Source organism: Rutidosis leptorrhynchoides, chromosome 6 (genome assembly GCF_046630445.1).
Source record: "Rutidosis leptorrhynchoides isolate AG116_Rl617_1_P2 chromosome 6, CSIRO_AGI_Rlap_v1, whole genome shotgun sequence".
Classification (NCBI taxonomy): Eukaryota; Viridiplantae; Streptophyta; class Magnoliopsida; order Asterales; family Asteraceae; genus Rutidosis; species Rutidosis leptorrhynchoides.
In genome coordinates, this window is record NC_092338.1 from 64,856,698 (window position 1) to 64,871,652 (window position 14,955).

Genomic DNA, 14,955 nt, shown 5'->3' on the forward strand with positions numbered 1-14,955 from the left:
CGAATCAGATTATAGAAGATGAATCTACTGCTGCAAATGCTTGGAATAGATTAAAGAACATATTCCAGGATAACAAAAACACTAGAGCACTATACCTTCAACGATAGTTCAACACTGTTCGTCTTGTTGATTTCACCGATTGTGCTGCTTATTGTCAAGAAATCAAGATGTTAGCTGATCAGCTTCGAAACGTTGGTGATAAAGTATCCGATGACCGTATGGTACTCCAACTTATTGTCGGATTGAATGATTCTTTTGACACTGTTGGAACTTATTTCACTCAATTGGATAAACTTCCAACTTTCTATGATGCCCGATCCAAATTAATTTTGGAAAAAACTCGTAAGAAGAAACAGGCGATGAACAATTCAACTCATAACGACGCCGCCCTTGTTGCCGCCGTACCTTCAAAACCCTCGGTCCCCAATATTCCGATGCCCAATAATCCGGCACCACCATCTGACCGATACAACACACCGGCTTTAGTCAATCCTCAGCCGTACCGGTACTCTAACAACGGATGACGTGGCCGTAATAACAGTTATCGGGGTAGGAATGGTAGAGGTCGTGGCCGGAACTATTCTCAGAACACATCGAATCAATTTTGGAACGGTTACCCTCACTGGATGTATTCTTCACCTCCTTGGGCTCCCCATTGAGCTAGTCCACCTTGTCCATATCCCACTCAGCCCAACACTAATACCCCAAATCACCAGGATGGTATTTGGGTCCAAGGCCCAATCACGTGAACAGTGCAAATCAGGATCGTTACTCTACTGGGTCAGTGTCATCCGATTACAGCCCGACTGATATTGATAGTGCAATGCATACGATGACTCTTAATCCTCCCGATGATACGTGGTACATGGATACAGGAGCTACTTCTCATATGACTGCAAATTCAGGTAATCTTGAGTTTTATTATCCATTAAGGCTTCGTAAAAACATTATTGTTGGGAACGGTCATGGCATTCCAATTCACGGTTTTGGTCACTCTACCTTCAATAATTTTTCCCGTCCCCTTTACTTACAAAATATACTTCACTCACCTACACTTATTAAAAATCTTGTCTCTGTTCGTCGCTTATCAACTGATAATAACATTTCTCTGGAATTTGATCGTTTTGGTTTTACTGTGAAGAATTTTCTGCAGGGCACACCAATTCTGAGATGTAACAGTACTGGAGATCTTTATCCTATCACCAACTCATTGTTGAAGCATCTATCAACCTTCTACCTTTGCTGCTTTTTCTACAAACATCTGGCACCATCGTCTTGGACATTCAGGCGATGATATATTACGCTCTCTTAATAATAAAAAGTTTATTTCTTGTCCTAAACAATCTTTACATTCTATTTGTCAATCTTGTGTGTTTGGAAAACAAATAAAGTTTCCGTTTGTTTCTTCTTTATCCACTACTTTATCGCCTTTTGATATTATACATAGTGATTTATGGACTTCTCCGGTTCCCAGTACTGCCGGATACAAATACTATATTCTATTCTTAGACAATCATACTAATTTTTTATGGACATATCCTCTTGTTAACAAATCTGATGTTTTTTCAACTTTCCTCAAGTTTAATTCCTACATTAAAACACAATTTGAAAAGCCTATCAAAACCTTCCAATGTGATAATGGAACCGAGTATAACAATAAGAATTTTCATCAATTTTGTACCACACATGGAATGCAATTTCATTTTTCTTGTCCATACTCTTCACCTCAAAACGGTAAATCAGAAAGAAAAATATGTGCTATTAATAATATCATGCGAGCCCTTCTCTCTCATGCTTCTCTTTCACTATCTTTTTGGCCTCACGCCCTTCAAATGGCTACCTACTTACTAAATATTCTACCTACTAAAACTCTCAATCTTCAATCTCCAACTCAATGTCTCTATAATCGCATTCCCACTTACTCTCACCTTCGTACTTTTGGTTGTCTGTACTACCCTCTTCTACCCTCTCATACTATCAATAAACTACAACCTTGTTCAACTCTTTGTGTTTTTCTTGGGTATCCTCCAAATCATCGCGGTTACAAATGTTATGATCCCAAAACTAATAAATTTATTATCTCTCGACATGTTATGTTTGATGAATCTCAATTTCCCTTTGCTACAACTCCTAGCTCAAACACTCCTAAGTATCATTTGTTAACAGACAACATAAATACATCCTTCTATGCTCCTGTTATTTCAACTCACAATCAACAAACACACGGCCCAACAATCACCCATCCGGCCCATTTAGCTGATGATAACCTAACATACTTTAGCCCTCTAAACTCTCACTCACCACCAAATATAACTCGCGCTCAGCCCACTCCCTCAATATCTTCTCCCATTTCCACTAATGGCCCATCACCTTTATCACCATCCAATTCTAACAAAACTGTTCCACCTATTGTTACTACTCCAACTAATAACTCTTCACAATCTATTTCATCTTCTCAGGAACATTCAAATGCATCTAGTCCTCCTTCCCCACCTCCTAACCGAACCATAATCACTCGTAGCATGACCGGTATTCACAAACCCAAAGTCCCGTTCAATCTTTCCTCCACAACCACTATCTCTCCTCTTCCTCGCTCACCTAAAGAAGCCCTCTCTGATCCTAATTAGAACATGGCCATGACTGATGAATACAAAGCCTTAATGGATAATAAAACTTGGGTGCTTGTCCCGCGGTCACCTCACATGCATGTTATTCGCAGCATGTGGATCTTTAGACACAAATTAAAATCGAGCGATACAAGGCTCGGTTGGTTGGTGATGGGCGTTCGCAAACTGTTGGCATCGATTGTAATGAAACATTTAGTCCGGTAGTCAAACCAGCTACTATACGACTTGTTTTATCCATTGCACTTTCAAAGTCATGGAACATTAATCAGCTTGATGTTAAAAATCCGTTTCTCCACGGTTCACTACATGAAACTGTCTACATGTATCAGCCTTATGGTTTTCGTGATAGTGCTAAACCGGATCATGTTTGCTTATTAAAACGTTCGTTATATGGGTTAAAGCAAGCGCCTCGCACTTGGTACCAACGATTCGCCACGTTTGCCTCTTCTATTGGTTTCACTCATAGTCGCTCGGATCACTCTTTATTCATCTACACACGTGGACTGGACACTGCCTATTTATTACTATACGTTGATGATATTATTTTGGTCACTTCTTCGGACTCCTTACGTACACAGTTGATGACTCTTTTTGGCAATGAATTTGCCATGAAAGACTTAGGTTCCTTAAGTTAATTTTTAGGCATCTCGGTGACGCGTGATGCACACGGGCTCTTCCTTAGTCAAGAAAAATATGCTGAGGATATTCTTACTCGCGCTGGTATGTCGAACTGCAAGTCCGTCAAAATTCCGGTTGACACGAATGGTAAAATGTGTTCTAACAGTGGTCCTTCATATTCGGACCCCACAGAGTTTCGAAGTTTGGCAGGTGTTCTCCAATACTTAACATTCACCAGGCCCGACATTTCTTACGCGTTTCAACAAATTTGTCTCCACATGCATGATCCGAAGGAATGTCACATGCAAGCTTTGCGTCGGATAATTAAATATTTACGTGGTACTATTTCTCATGGCCCACAGCTAACCAAGAGCTCCCTTTCATCTCTTATTTCGTATACAGATGCTGATTGGGGTGGTTGCCCCGATACACGACGCTCCACATCTGGTTATTGTGTGTTTTTAGGTGGTAATCTCGTTTCTTGGTCCGCTAAACGACAACCTACCGTGTCTCGTTCGAGTGCCGAAGCCGAATATCGAGGGGTCGCCAATGTAGTTTCGGAATCATGTTGGCTACGTAATATACTTTTGGAACTTCTATGTCCTATATCCAAGGCCACCATCGTTTTTTGTGATAATGTTAGTGCTATCTTTCTTTCCGGTAATCCGGTTCAACATCAAAGAACTAAGAACATCGAAATGGATATTCACTTTGTCCGAGAAAAGGTAGCACGTGGTCAGATTCGCATTCTTCATGTTCCGACACGGTTTCAGATTGCTGATATTTTTACTAAAGAATTGCCTCGGGTTTTGTTTGAAGAATTTCGGACCAGTTTGAACGTCCGTTTGCCCTCCCGCTCAAACTGAGGGGCTGTATTAGCCGATGTCTATATTACCTTGCATATATTCTCTATATTTAGATTATTCTTTGTATAGTTGTGTACACCGTCAACTCTAGTAATATTTTGCAAAGATCACATAGAATCATTGGAGAGCATTGTATGGGCATTCTCATTGTATATATACGGTTGATGTATTGTAACCAAATCATTCAAGAATCAATTACTTACTACCGATCCACACACGATGTGGCAAACTTATTTGGTTCAACAGCTTAAGGCCACAATCACTTTGAATTGGCCCAGCAACAGCATCAAAGTTTAATAAACCCGTTTAATTTAATCCTGATTTTTTCCTATAAATAAATGATGCCATTATACATCTCAAAAATATATAATACGTAGTAGTGAACATCATCTTTGTCGGTATTAATCTCGTTTTGATTCCATTTGGCTTTCTAAGAAAGTTATAATGGTAAGTTTATCTTAAAAGAAATATTATTCGATTTGATATCTTTTTCTTAAGACATAGGAGTACAACTAAATATATTAAGTAGTTAGTCTATATAGTGTAAAAGAAGGTTCACAAATTAGCGTTAAGCGTGTTCAATTTTTCAAAGATAGTAGGGTGATAAGATATTTATAAATACTTTCAAAGGTCCACAATGTGACCAAGAAGCAAGACCAGACAGAAGAATAAGTCAAGAAAATTTAGAATCTGCTTAGGGGGCATTTACGTAGTTAAAGCGAAAGTCAAGGTCATTATTCAATATAATGACCTATAAAAACACCATATGTTACCATAAGCATTACATCAATCTACAACACAAATAATATTCGTTTCATTCCAATCAAATCAGCTGAAAAATGTCTCCAATCACCCCTGAGATTAGAGCATGTGCCGAAATCCTTACCGGAAACGAAGTTTGCAAAGAAAAAGCTAAATCTCTACTTAGAGAATTTTGTCTACCTGACGGTCTATTACCAGTAGAAGACGTTGAAGAACTTGGTTTCGTCAAAGAAACTGGATTCTTTTGGATCAAACAAAAGTGCGAGATCAAACACAAGTTTGAGAAGGTCGGAAAGCAAGTATCATATGCTACCGAGATCACTTCTTACTTAGAGAAGTGTAAAATTAAAAAGTTAGCCGGTGTTAAGTCCAAAGAGGTCGTGATATGGATCACACTTAATGAGATCTACGTTGAAAGCCCATCAAGTGATAAGGTCACCATGAAAACACCTGCCGGAATCTCCAAAACCTTCCCCAAGGAGGCTTTTGAGGCTTGTTAAAATGTGAAGAAGAGTGATTATGGTTTGATCAACTTGTGTAATACAATATATAATAAGTATTTTGGTAAACAATAACAACGTCTTGTTTGATTTTATAATATGTAGAACTCTTACTAGCTTGTTTGTAATTGGTTCTATGAATCTGAAAAATGATTTCCGAGTTTTGTTTCGTTATGAGTTAATAATTTTTCTAGATCTCATAAGCTATATTCTTACTAGAGGACTGTGATTTGATTTTAATCCGTACAGAATAATCTATCATCTAAAATTTGCTAGATTTAAAAGTAATTACTGTATTATCTAACAACATTATTTTTTATTTTTTTACTAAGCAAAGTATATCAATTCTATAATGATCACAAAGTCGTTGGTTTTGTTTTGTCAAAATATGTAAATATGGCAAATAATATATTAATATTTTTATATTAACATTAATGCACTAATCAATCTCAATATTCATATTGTTATTTTATGTTGTTTAAAAATACGAGTCCTGTGTTCATTATTAAAAAAAAAAAAAAAAAATCTCAAAGGCAAAGGTGACATTTTATTGGTAAAACAATGAAATGAAATGAATACACAATTTTAATATATATTATCAAAGTAAAAAGTTAGAATTAAGACTAAAGAAGTCAAATTCTAAGGGACATATTTTTGTTGATAAACTTTGACCAAACTATTTGATTGTCATATTACTTTTGTTATAACTATGCAGGCGTGATTGAATGGCCACTAAGTTGCCCAATTAAGCACACTATACGAGTTCGATTCCTGACTAACTATTCCAAATTGTTTAAAAGGGGAGTGTGACTAGAGGGTGTGCATATTGCGCAATTCACCCGGTATCAAGTCTCGCGCACGGAGAGCTTGATTACCCGAGGTTTACCCACTATGGGGGAGCCAATGTGTTTGTTCATAGAGGGTTTCTTTACTAATCTAAAAAATATTATTTTCTTTCTAAATTAACTTTAATTGTTAAATTATTAATTACTGCATGCATTATAGACTTTACTTGAAAGTGTTGTTTCATATACAAACATAAATCACAAATTAATTAAATCTATCTGTCGATATCTATATCTGTATTCTATCTTAGAAAAACACAACTCACCTATCATGTCTACTATATTTCAGTGATCAATTGGCTAATATAATAATTAATAAATATAAGTATTCCATTAATTTTCTTTTTGGATCCCATATCATCTATTTATAATTAAATATTAAGTCACATTTTACCCTTATATATACATGTCATAACTAATATTGTAATACAAATATCTATATCTATTATGTATTATATATTGGTAGTCCTTCGTGAGTGCGGCACGCCCCTTTTTGTTTGTTTCGGAGCCGTTTTGGCGGAAAGCGTAGACTGCAGGAAGGATTTTCGACAATGGATTAAGCTGACACCTCTTTTTGATGAAGCAGCGAGCGTACTTCCATGTCTAATTTATAACTAAAGCGGTAGTCTCAGACGCGCTTACAGGCCGGTTTCCTTCTCTTCTGTTACAACACCGCAAAAGTCAATAGTTCGAATGAAGAGAAAAAAAAAAGTGGAGGCTGTACACCTCTTGTCTTAAGTCGTCATCTTTTCTTTAGAAGCCGTTAATTGATTTTGTGCCTGCCCTAAGGCTAAGGGGAGAACCGCATGTCCTACTAGTCGGACTCTTGGCGCCCACGTGAGGGATGTGACCTATGTTAGATCCATAAGATAGCAAACTTTTGGTGTTCTGTGATTCACCTCCGAATAGTGAGTAGATAGGGAAGAATATATAAATTATATAATTATGTTACATACAATTTATTTTTATTTTTTGATAAAATAAAAGTATCAATTATACAAGGAATAATAATCATAATAATCCATAAACTTCATAATAATACATAAACTAGTTTTATGAAAATTTTGTGCTTCAATTTCGAATTATAAGAATAAAAAATTACATTTAACAATTCAAGTGCTAATGCACAATAAAGGCTGTTAAGATGAATAAAGTCAAAGAAATTAGAAAAGGTATAAAATTTTTGACGCCGTTCCGACATCTGACACCTCACGAAAAACCCACGGCACCTCGCCGGAGGTCCCGCGAACTCGATTTTTCTTGCTTTTATCCACTTCTTTTCTCGGATCTCGGCTCCCGACCTTTATCCAGAAGTTTCAAAGTTTCCGATAGGCTTCCTATTCACATTTCTGGCGGTAGGCGGTGAAAATCGTGAGTTTTTCACGTGTTTTCTGTATACCTGTAACGACCCCAAAACCTTTTACGAAAAAACACGCTTCTTTTTTTTTCTTAAAAAAAGAAAAGAAACAGTTCATGGCCTGACCCATCTGCCCGACGCGCATTATAACTGTTTTCCCGGCCAGAAATTGTAACCAGACCTGCTGACCAGCATTGAGCAATTGCGCGGCGCGCCTTACATCATGGAATGCCACCAGCCCATATTTAACCATGTAAAACCCGTTTCAACAATACAATCACTTTAGATTAGAACCTGCTTAACAACCTTCATGGTATGTACATTTCAAATGATTACGAGTTTACAAAAAGGGTACAATGACCCGTACCACTCAAAATGTTAATTTTGACCAACCGAGTTTAAATTTCAAACAAAAGACGAGCATGGTGTTTGGGGTTAAACTACCCAATCCTAGGTCGAAATCCAAAAGCATCCTCTAACGTAATCATAAGAGGGAGATCTCTAGTCCACAAGCTTACCCTTGCCCTTATCCACACCTGAACCTAAAAAGAATAAATAACGAGAGGGTAAGCATAACGCTTAGTAAATGCAGTAACTATACATCTACATATACAATCTACTTACTTGCAATCACTTACACAAATATCGCATACACGCTAACAATCTAAATATCATACCATCACAAGTATAAGGCTAAAAGTCTTCAATACACCGCAAGCTAGCATAACCAATAGCATATAACTGATACAATATAATATGCTAAAACTACAACGCACAACCATGGTTAATCAAAAGCACAAGGGAATGATACTCGTGAAAGACCATCGGTGTTCACAACATCCGTTGGTGTACTTAACACTGCGTATCACTAACCCCCGGGTGGTGTCTTAAGTCTTAACACCGCGACTAACCCACCCATCACTAATGTGATGACCCGAAAATTTTTGACTTATTTAAACCAATTCTCTATACGATTTATTATTTTAACACGTTAAACAAAGTCTGTTAGATTGAGTCTCAAAATTTTAGAACTGTTTCATATATACAATTACCTTTGATTACTATCGACGATTCATGAACAATTATATGTATGTATATATATATATATATATATATATATATATATATATATATATATATATATATATATGTACAAGTAAAAACGACTTTCCTACAGTAAAACACTATTTGCTACAGTAAAAATGACTTTGCTACAGTAAAACACTATTTGCTACAGTAAAACACTATTTGCTACAGTGAAACCGTATTTTGCTACTTTGCTACAGTGAAAATGTGATGTGAAAACGTGATGTGAAACCGTATTTTGCTACAGTGCTACAGTGAATTGCTACAGTAAACACTATTTTGCTACAGTAAACACTATTTGCTACAGTAAACTTCGAGCAGTAGTTTTTGCACTCAAAATATGGAGACCCTATCTATATGGCACCAAGTGTACAGTGTACACTGACCATAAGAGTCTTCAGCATATTTTTGATCAAAAACAACTCAATATGAGGCAACGTCGCTGGGTAGAGTTGTTAAACGATTACGATTGTGAAATCCGTTACCACCCCGGAAAGGCTAATGTTGTAGCTGATGCCCTAAGTCGAAAAGAAAGAGTAAAACCTCTTAGGGTCCGAGCTTTGAATATTACAATTCGTACTGATCTCACAAAGCAAATTCAAGCAGCACAGTTAGAAGCTTTAAAAGAAGAAAACGAAAAAGGCGAAATGAGCAAAGGGTTAGAAAAACAACTTGAAGTAAAAGCCGATGGAACCCTGTATTTTGCTGGTAGGATCTGGGTACCAAAACATGGTAACCTAAGGCAACTAGTACTGGATGAAGTAAACAAAACGAGGTACTCAATTCATCCAGGAAACGGAAAAATGTACCACGATCTCAAGAAGTTATATTGGTGGCCTAATATGAAGACAGAAATTGCTACTTATGTAAGCAAATGTTTGACATGTGCGAAGGTCAAAGCTGAGCACCAAAAGCCGTCAGGATTACTGCAACAACCGGAAATTCCACAGTGGAAATGGGAAAGAATAACCATGGATTTCATTACGAAATTTCCAAGGACTGCAAGTAGTCATGATACTATTTGGGTGATAGTTGATCGTCTAACTAAATCAGCTCACTTTCTACCAATAAAGGAGACAGACAGTATGGAGAAATTAGCACGCCTATATTTGAAGGAAGTAGTTTCCAGGCATGGTATACCTATCTCCATCATATCTGATCGCGACACCCGATTCACATCACGTTTCTGGCAGTCATTACAAAAAGCATTGGGAACTCGATTAGATATGAGCACCGCTTATCGCCCATAGACAGATGGTCAAAGTGAAAGAACAATACAAACATTGGAAGACATGTTACGGGCATGCGTGATTGACTTTGGAATCAGTTGGGATCGACACTTACCGTTGGCAGAATTTTCATACAATAACAGCTATCATACGAGCATCAACGCAGCGCCATTTGAAGCACTTTACGGTAGAAAGTGCAGATCTCCTATATGTTGGAGTGAAGTAGGAGAAAGACAACTTACTGGACCAGGAATTATTCATGAAACCACCGAAAAGATCATTCAAATACAACAGCGATTAAAAACGGCCATGAGTCGCCAAAAGAGTTATGCTGATGTAAGAAGAAAACCGCTAGAATTTCAAGTGAGCGACAAAGTCATGTTGAAAGTATCACCCTGGAAAGGCGTAGTACGATTCGGTAAACGAGGAAAGTTAAGTCCTAGGTACGTAGGACCCTTTGAAATCACCGAAAGAATTGGAGCAGTTGCTTATCGATTAAAGCTACCGCAAGAACTTAGTAGTGTTCACGACACATTTCACGTGTCAAATTTGAAGAAATATTTAGCTGAAGAGGATGTCGTAATTCCTCTTGACGAAATACGAATTAATGATAAACTCTATTTTGTCGAAGAACCTGTTGAAATCATGGATCGTGAGGTCAACCAATTAAAACAAAGTAAAATACCGATAGTTAGGGTTCGTTGGAACGCAAGACGAGGACCCGAGTTTACTTGGGAACGAGAAGATCAAATGAAGCAAAAGTATCCACATTTGTTCACTAATATCGCTCATGAAACAGGTACTACTCAAAATTTCGGGACGAAATTTTCTTTAACGGGAAGGTACTGTGATGACCCGAAATTTTTTGACTTATTTAAGCCAATTCTCTATACGATTTATTATTTTAACACGTTAAACAAAGTCTGCTAGATTGAGTCTCAAAATTTTAGAACTGTTTCATATATACAATTACTTTTGATTACTCTCGACGATTCATGAACAATTATATGTATGTGTATATATATATATATATATATATATATATATATATATACAAGTAAAAACGACTTTCCTACAGTAAAACACTATTTGCTACAGTAAAAATGACTCTGCTACAGTAAAACACTATTTGCTACAGTAAAACACTATTTGCTACAGTGAAACCGTATTTTGCTACAGTGCTACAGTGAAATAGTAAACGCTATTTGCTACAGTAAACACTATTTGCTACAGTACACTATTTGATGTCGACGAACTAGAAAACAAGCAGAAATGAGCTGTCCAGCCTAGCCATGCGATCGCATGGCAAATGCACTGAAAACCCATGCGATCGCATGGGGACCAAAAACACTATTTGCTATAGTAAATATTATGTCGACGAACTAGCAAACAAAACGCCATGCGATCGCATGGGGACCAAAATCAGGAAACATGCCTATAAAAAGCCAGTTTACTCGACGTATTATTTACACTTTTTTTCTTTAATCAATATTTATATTTATATTATAATTATAATTTTAAATTTAAGTTTAATAATAATAAGGTATATACAAGGGTGTTTTTAATTCGGGTTTCAAACCGCTTTAAGCTAAGGAAGTATTGGGTATTGTTCGGGGTATTGTTCTTGAATCCAAGGCCAACCATACAGTCGTCTACCATCATTACGTCTACGCAATTTGCCTACAATATTGAGTCTCACTATTGAACTGTGAGTTTATAGATCCCTTTTTAAATACTTTAAATATTTTTGGGCTGAGAATACATGCAATTTATTTTAAACACAATAAGACACAAGTACATGCTAAATTCTACACCGAGTTAAACCGAAAATCCCTTAGCTTTGGTAACTAGTAGCTGCCAGTACATAGGATATGGACTGGTGGGCGCGAATAATTGTATATGGATCCATAGGGCTTGACATCCCCGTCCGAGCTAGAGCGCTAGCCTTTTAATGGACGTATGTTATTTGAGTTTAAGACAAGTTGGTTTGCGTGTATTAAAACGAATGGGGTAATTATCACTATAGCGTTAAGTTTAGTTACTAGGGTGCTCTGTTACGTAGAATCTATTGATAAACTTTTGATGAAATCTTGTGGTCTATCTTTATATATGTTTATGACTCGAGCAATTAAACTTATAACTCACCAACATTCGTGTTGACTTTTTAGCATGTTTTATTCTCAGGTCCTTAGACTGCTTCCGCTGTGATGTGCTTGTTGCCTGCATGGAGTCTCTCATGCTTTGTACAAAGTTTATTGCATTCAAAATAAAACTGCGTTGTGTAATAAATAATTGGACTGTGATGTCAACCTGTAAATTAAAGACTTATGTATTTCGGGGTTTTGCTTATACCTAAGCACTCGCCCACATGTTTATAACTTTCTATGTTTAGAAAGTCACTTATTTTAATGAATGCAATATTTTATCAAAACGTATCATATAGAGGTCAAAACCTCACTGTGGAATCAATGATTAACGTGCCGCGTCAATAGCGATTTTGACGGGTCGTTACAGATCAACCAATTAGCCATCATCTATTCTGGTCATACTCAATTGAGGTTTGGTCATAAAAACACTAATCGTGGTTAATTACGCCTAATGACATCTTAATGACAATTTAACCAAGATTAGGCACAACACATAAGTGTTAAACAACAACTTGTGATCTTAAATCTTATCTAGACATCCTTAGTATGATCATCACGTACCAACACACTTAAGCCAATGTCACTAGAACAATAATTACTATTAAAAATGACTTAGTGATTAATTAAGGCCAAATGAAGAACAATACTTTCAAGTGTAACTAGTAAAGACTTGTAATCCTAAAATACACTTAGATACATTTAGGATGGTCACCAAGTCGCAACTAGAGATTGCTCTTTCCTTGTGCATGTGTTGGACATTAATGTGTACTTACACATTAATCATGCAATATGTTTGTAACAACCCAAACCAATAACCAACCAAATACGCTTTAACAGTGGAGTGCGCCACGCGCACCACCTCAGGGTGCGCGGCGCGCACAGGTTAGTTTTCAGTTCTGTCCGGTTTTACAATTTTTCAAATAAAGATCTCCCACTTCCCGACATATTTAGACGAAATGCTTTTCACAACATGTCATAATAGTTAAAACTCACACGATTCAATAATAAAATGATTTTACAAAACGGGGCCCACGTCGGTCGTTTTACGAGTTTCATACAAAACACGAGTTTCGACCACATTAGTTTAAATTCCAACGACACTAAGAGCATGGTGTTTGGGGTTAAACTACCCAAATCTCGGTCAAACTCCAAAAGCTATCATATCCAAAAGCGTCCCCTATCAAACAACAAGCGGGAATCTCTAATCCAACCGTACGCCCTTACCCTTGTCAACGCCCGAGCCTATAAAAAGATAAACAATGAGAGGGTAAGCTAAAACTTAGTGAATGCAATAATTATACATATACATATATAACTTACTTACTTGCAAACACTTGCAACAAATCCGCATACATACTAGCAACATAATTAGCATACCTTTATAATGTATAATGCTAAATCCTCGATAACATAAGCTAGTATAACAATATCATATAACGCAACAACACAATACGTTACAACACAATTCATAAGCATTGATGTTCACAACATCCATTAGTATTCGAATCCCAAGGCTAGCTCTACGAATGGTATATCGTCAACATCGAGTTTAATTCCCATTCGTCCTAATAAATGTGGTATCGTCAACATCGAACTTAAACCCACATATGAGGTATCGTCAACATTGAACTTAAACCCTCATCGAATTTCACTACAATAGCGGTATGGCTTCGTCAACATCGAACTTTAAATCCATACATGAGGTATAGACAACATCGAACTTAAACCCCCATCAAAACGAACCAATAATATACTCTAGGATATGGTATCGTCAACATCAAACTTTAACCCATACCCCACAAGTAAATAAATCATATACATATATATGTAATTATTCCACTCACATCAACGATTCGGTGATGATATTATACTTCCGAATGCTTCAAAGCCAAGTACCTAATACAATAAGTACTCAATCAACAAACAAACTTGTTGGGCTAAACACCAACAATTCACTCAAGTGCATTTAATGACTTAAATGCATCAAATGCCCCATTTTCACCAAAACCGCCCGTTAGGGATCAAGACCATCGTCAATTACTTAAAAGCTAGTGATTAAGGTCTATCAACACTAACTATAACACAATTAGGGTAATTCATACCCATAATCCCCAACTTGGTCAATCATTAACCCCTTTGACTCATTTAAAGTCAACACACCCATTTCGGGTCATCCACTAACCCAACTAACACCCATTTACCAATTAGCTAGGTGTGCTAGTAATTTACTAACTAATTAGGTCTCATTAACATCAATTAACACTTTTAAACCCTAGGTTAGTTACCATTGAGTCTTCATGACTCCGTCTTACCCAAGAACACCCAAAATCAACAAATATGGGTTTTATGTTCTTCATTTACCCAAACTCTAACCCTACACAAAATCAAAGTAAGGAAAACAAGATTAGAGCTTACCACTACAACCACAACGTAGCTAGTGAGTAGATGAACGACTTTAATACCCGCACTTTGGCCCAAGAACAACTTCTTCCTCTTGGATTTAAGCTTTCTCACTCAAGAAAATACACTCTCTCTCCAAAATTAAAGTGAAGAAGATAAGGTTGTTGAAAATGGAGTGAATGATACCCCAAGATCTGACCTACTGGCCTCCAACTCGTCCACAAGTGAAATTACCAAAAAGCCGATCAAAATATCTAATTAAAACAAGCAAAACCCGGCTACAGTGAGGAGTGCGCCAGGCGCACCCCCAAGTGTGCGTTGAGCGCACCCAGCCTAGTTCGTTCTCTGATCTCTGTTTTAATATACAAAGTCATCCACACTTCATGTACCATAATTACAGTGCTGTACAATTATTATTATTAGGGTCTTACAACTCTCCCCCACTTGAGCCGCATGACAAGAGGGAAGATACACTAACCCAAACTCTTCGGGCTCCCAAGTAAATTCGAAACCTTTAC

General features: G+C 37.0%; 1 protein-coding gene across 1 annotated transcript; it reads left to right on the forward strand.

The window, feature by feature from the left end:
- Positions 1–4,950: 4,950 nt before the first annotated feature.
- On the forward strand, positions 4,951–5,373 carry LOC139853706 (uncharacterized protein At5g01610-like). Its single transcript, XM_071843073.1, has one exon. It carries the CDS (start codon positions 4,951–4,953, stop codon positions 5,371–5,373), a length of 423 nt encoding a protein of 140 aa, XP_071699174.1.
- Positions 5,374–14,955: the final 9,582 nt, after the last annotated feature.

What these genes read in the sequence shown, in the direction of transcription:
- LOC139853706 (XM_071843073.1), top strand. Translation starts at nt 4,951, where the DNA reads ATGTCTCCAATCACCCCTGAGATTAGAGCATGTGCCGAAATCCTTACC.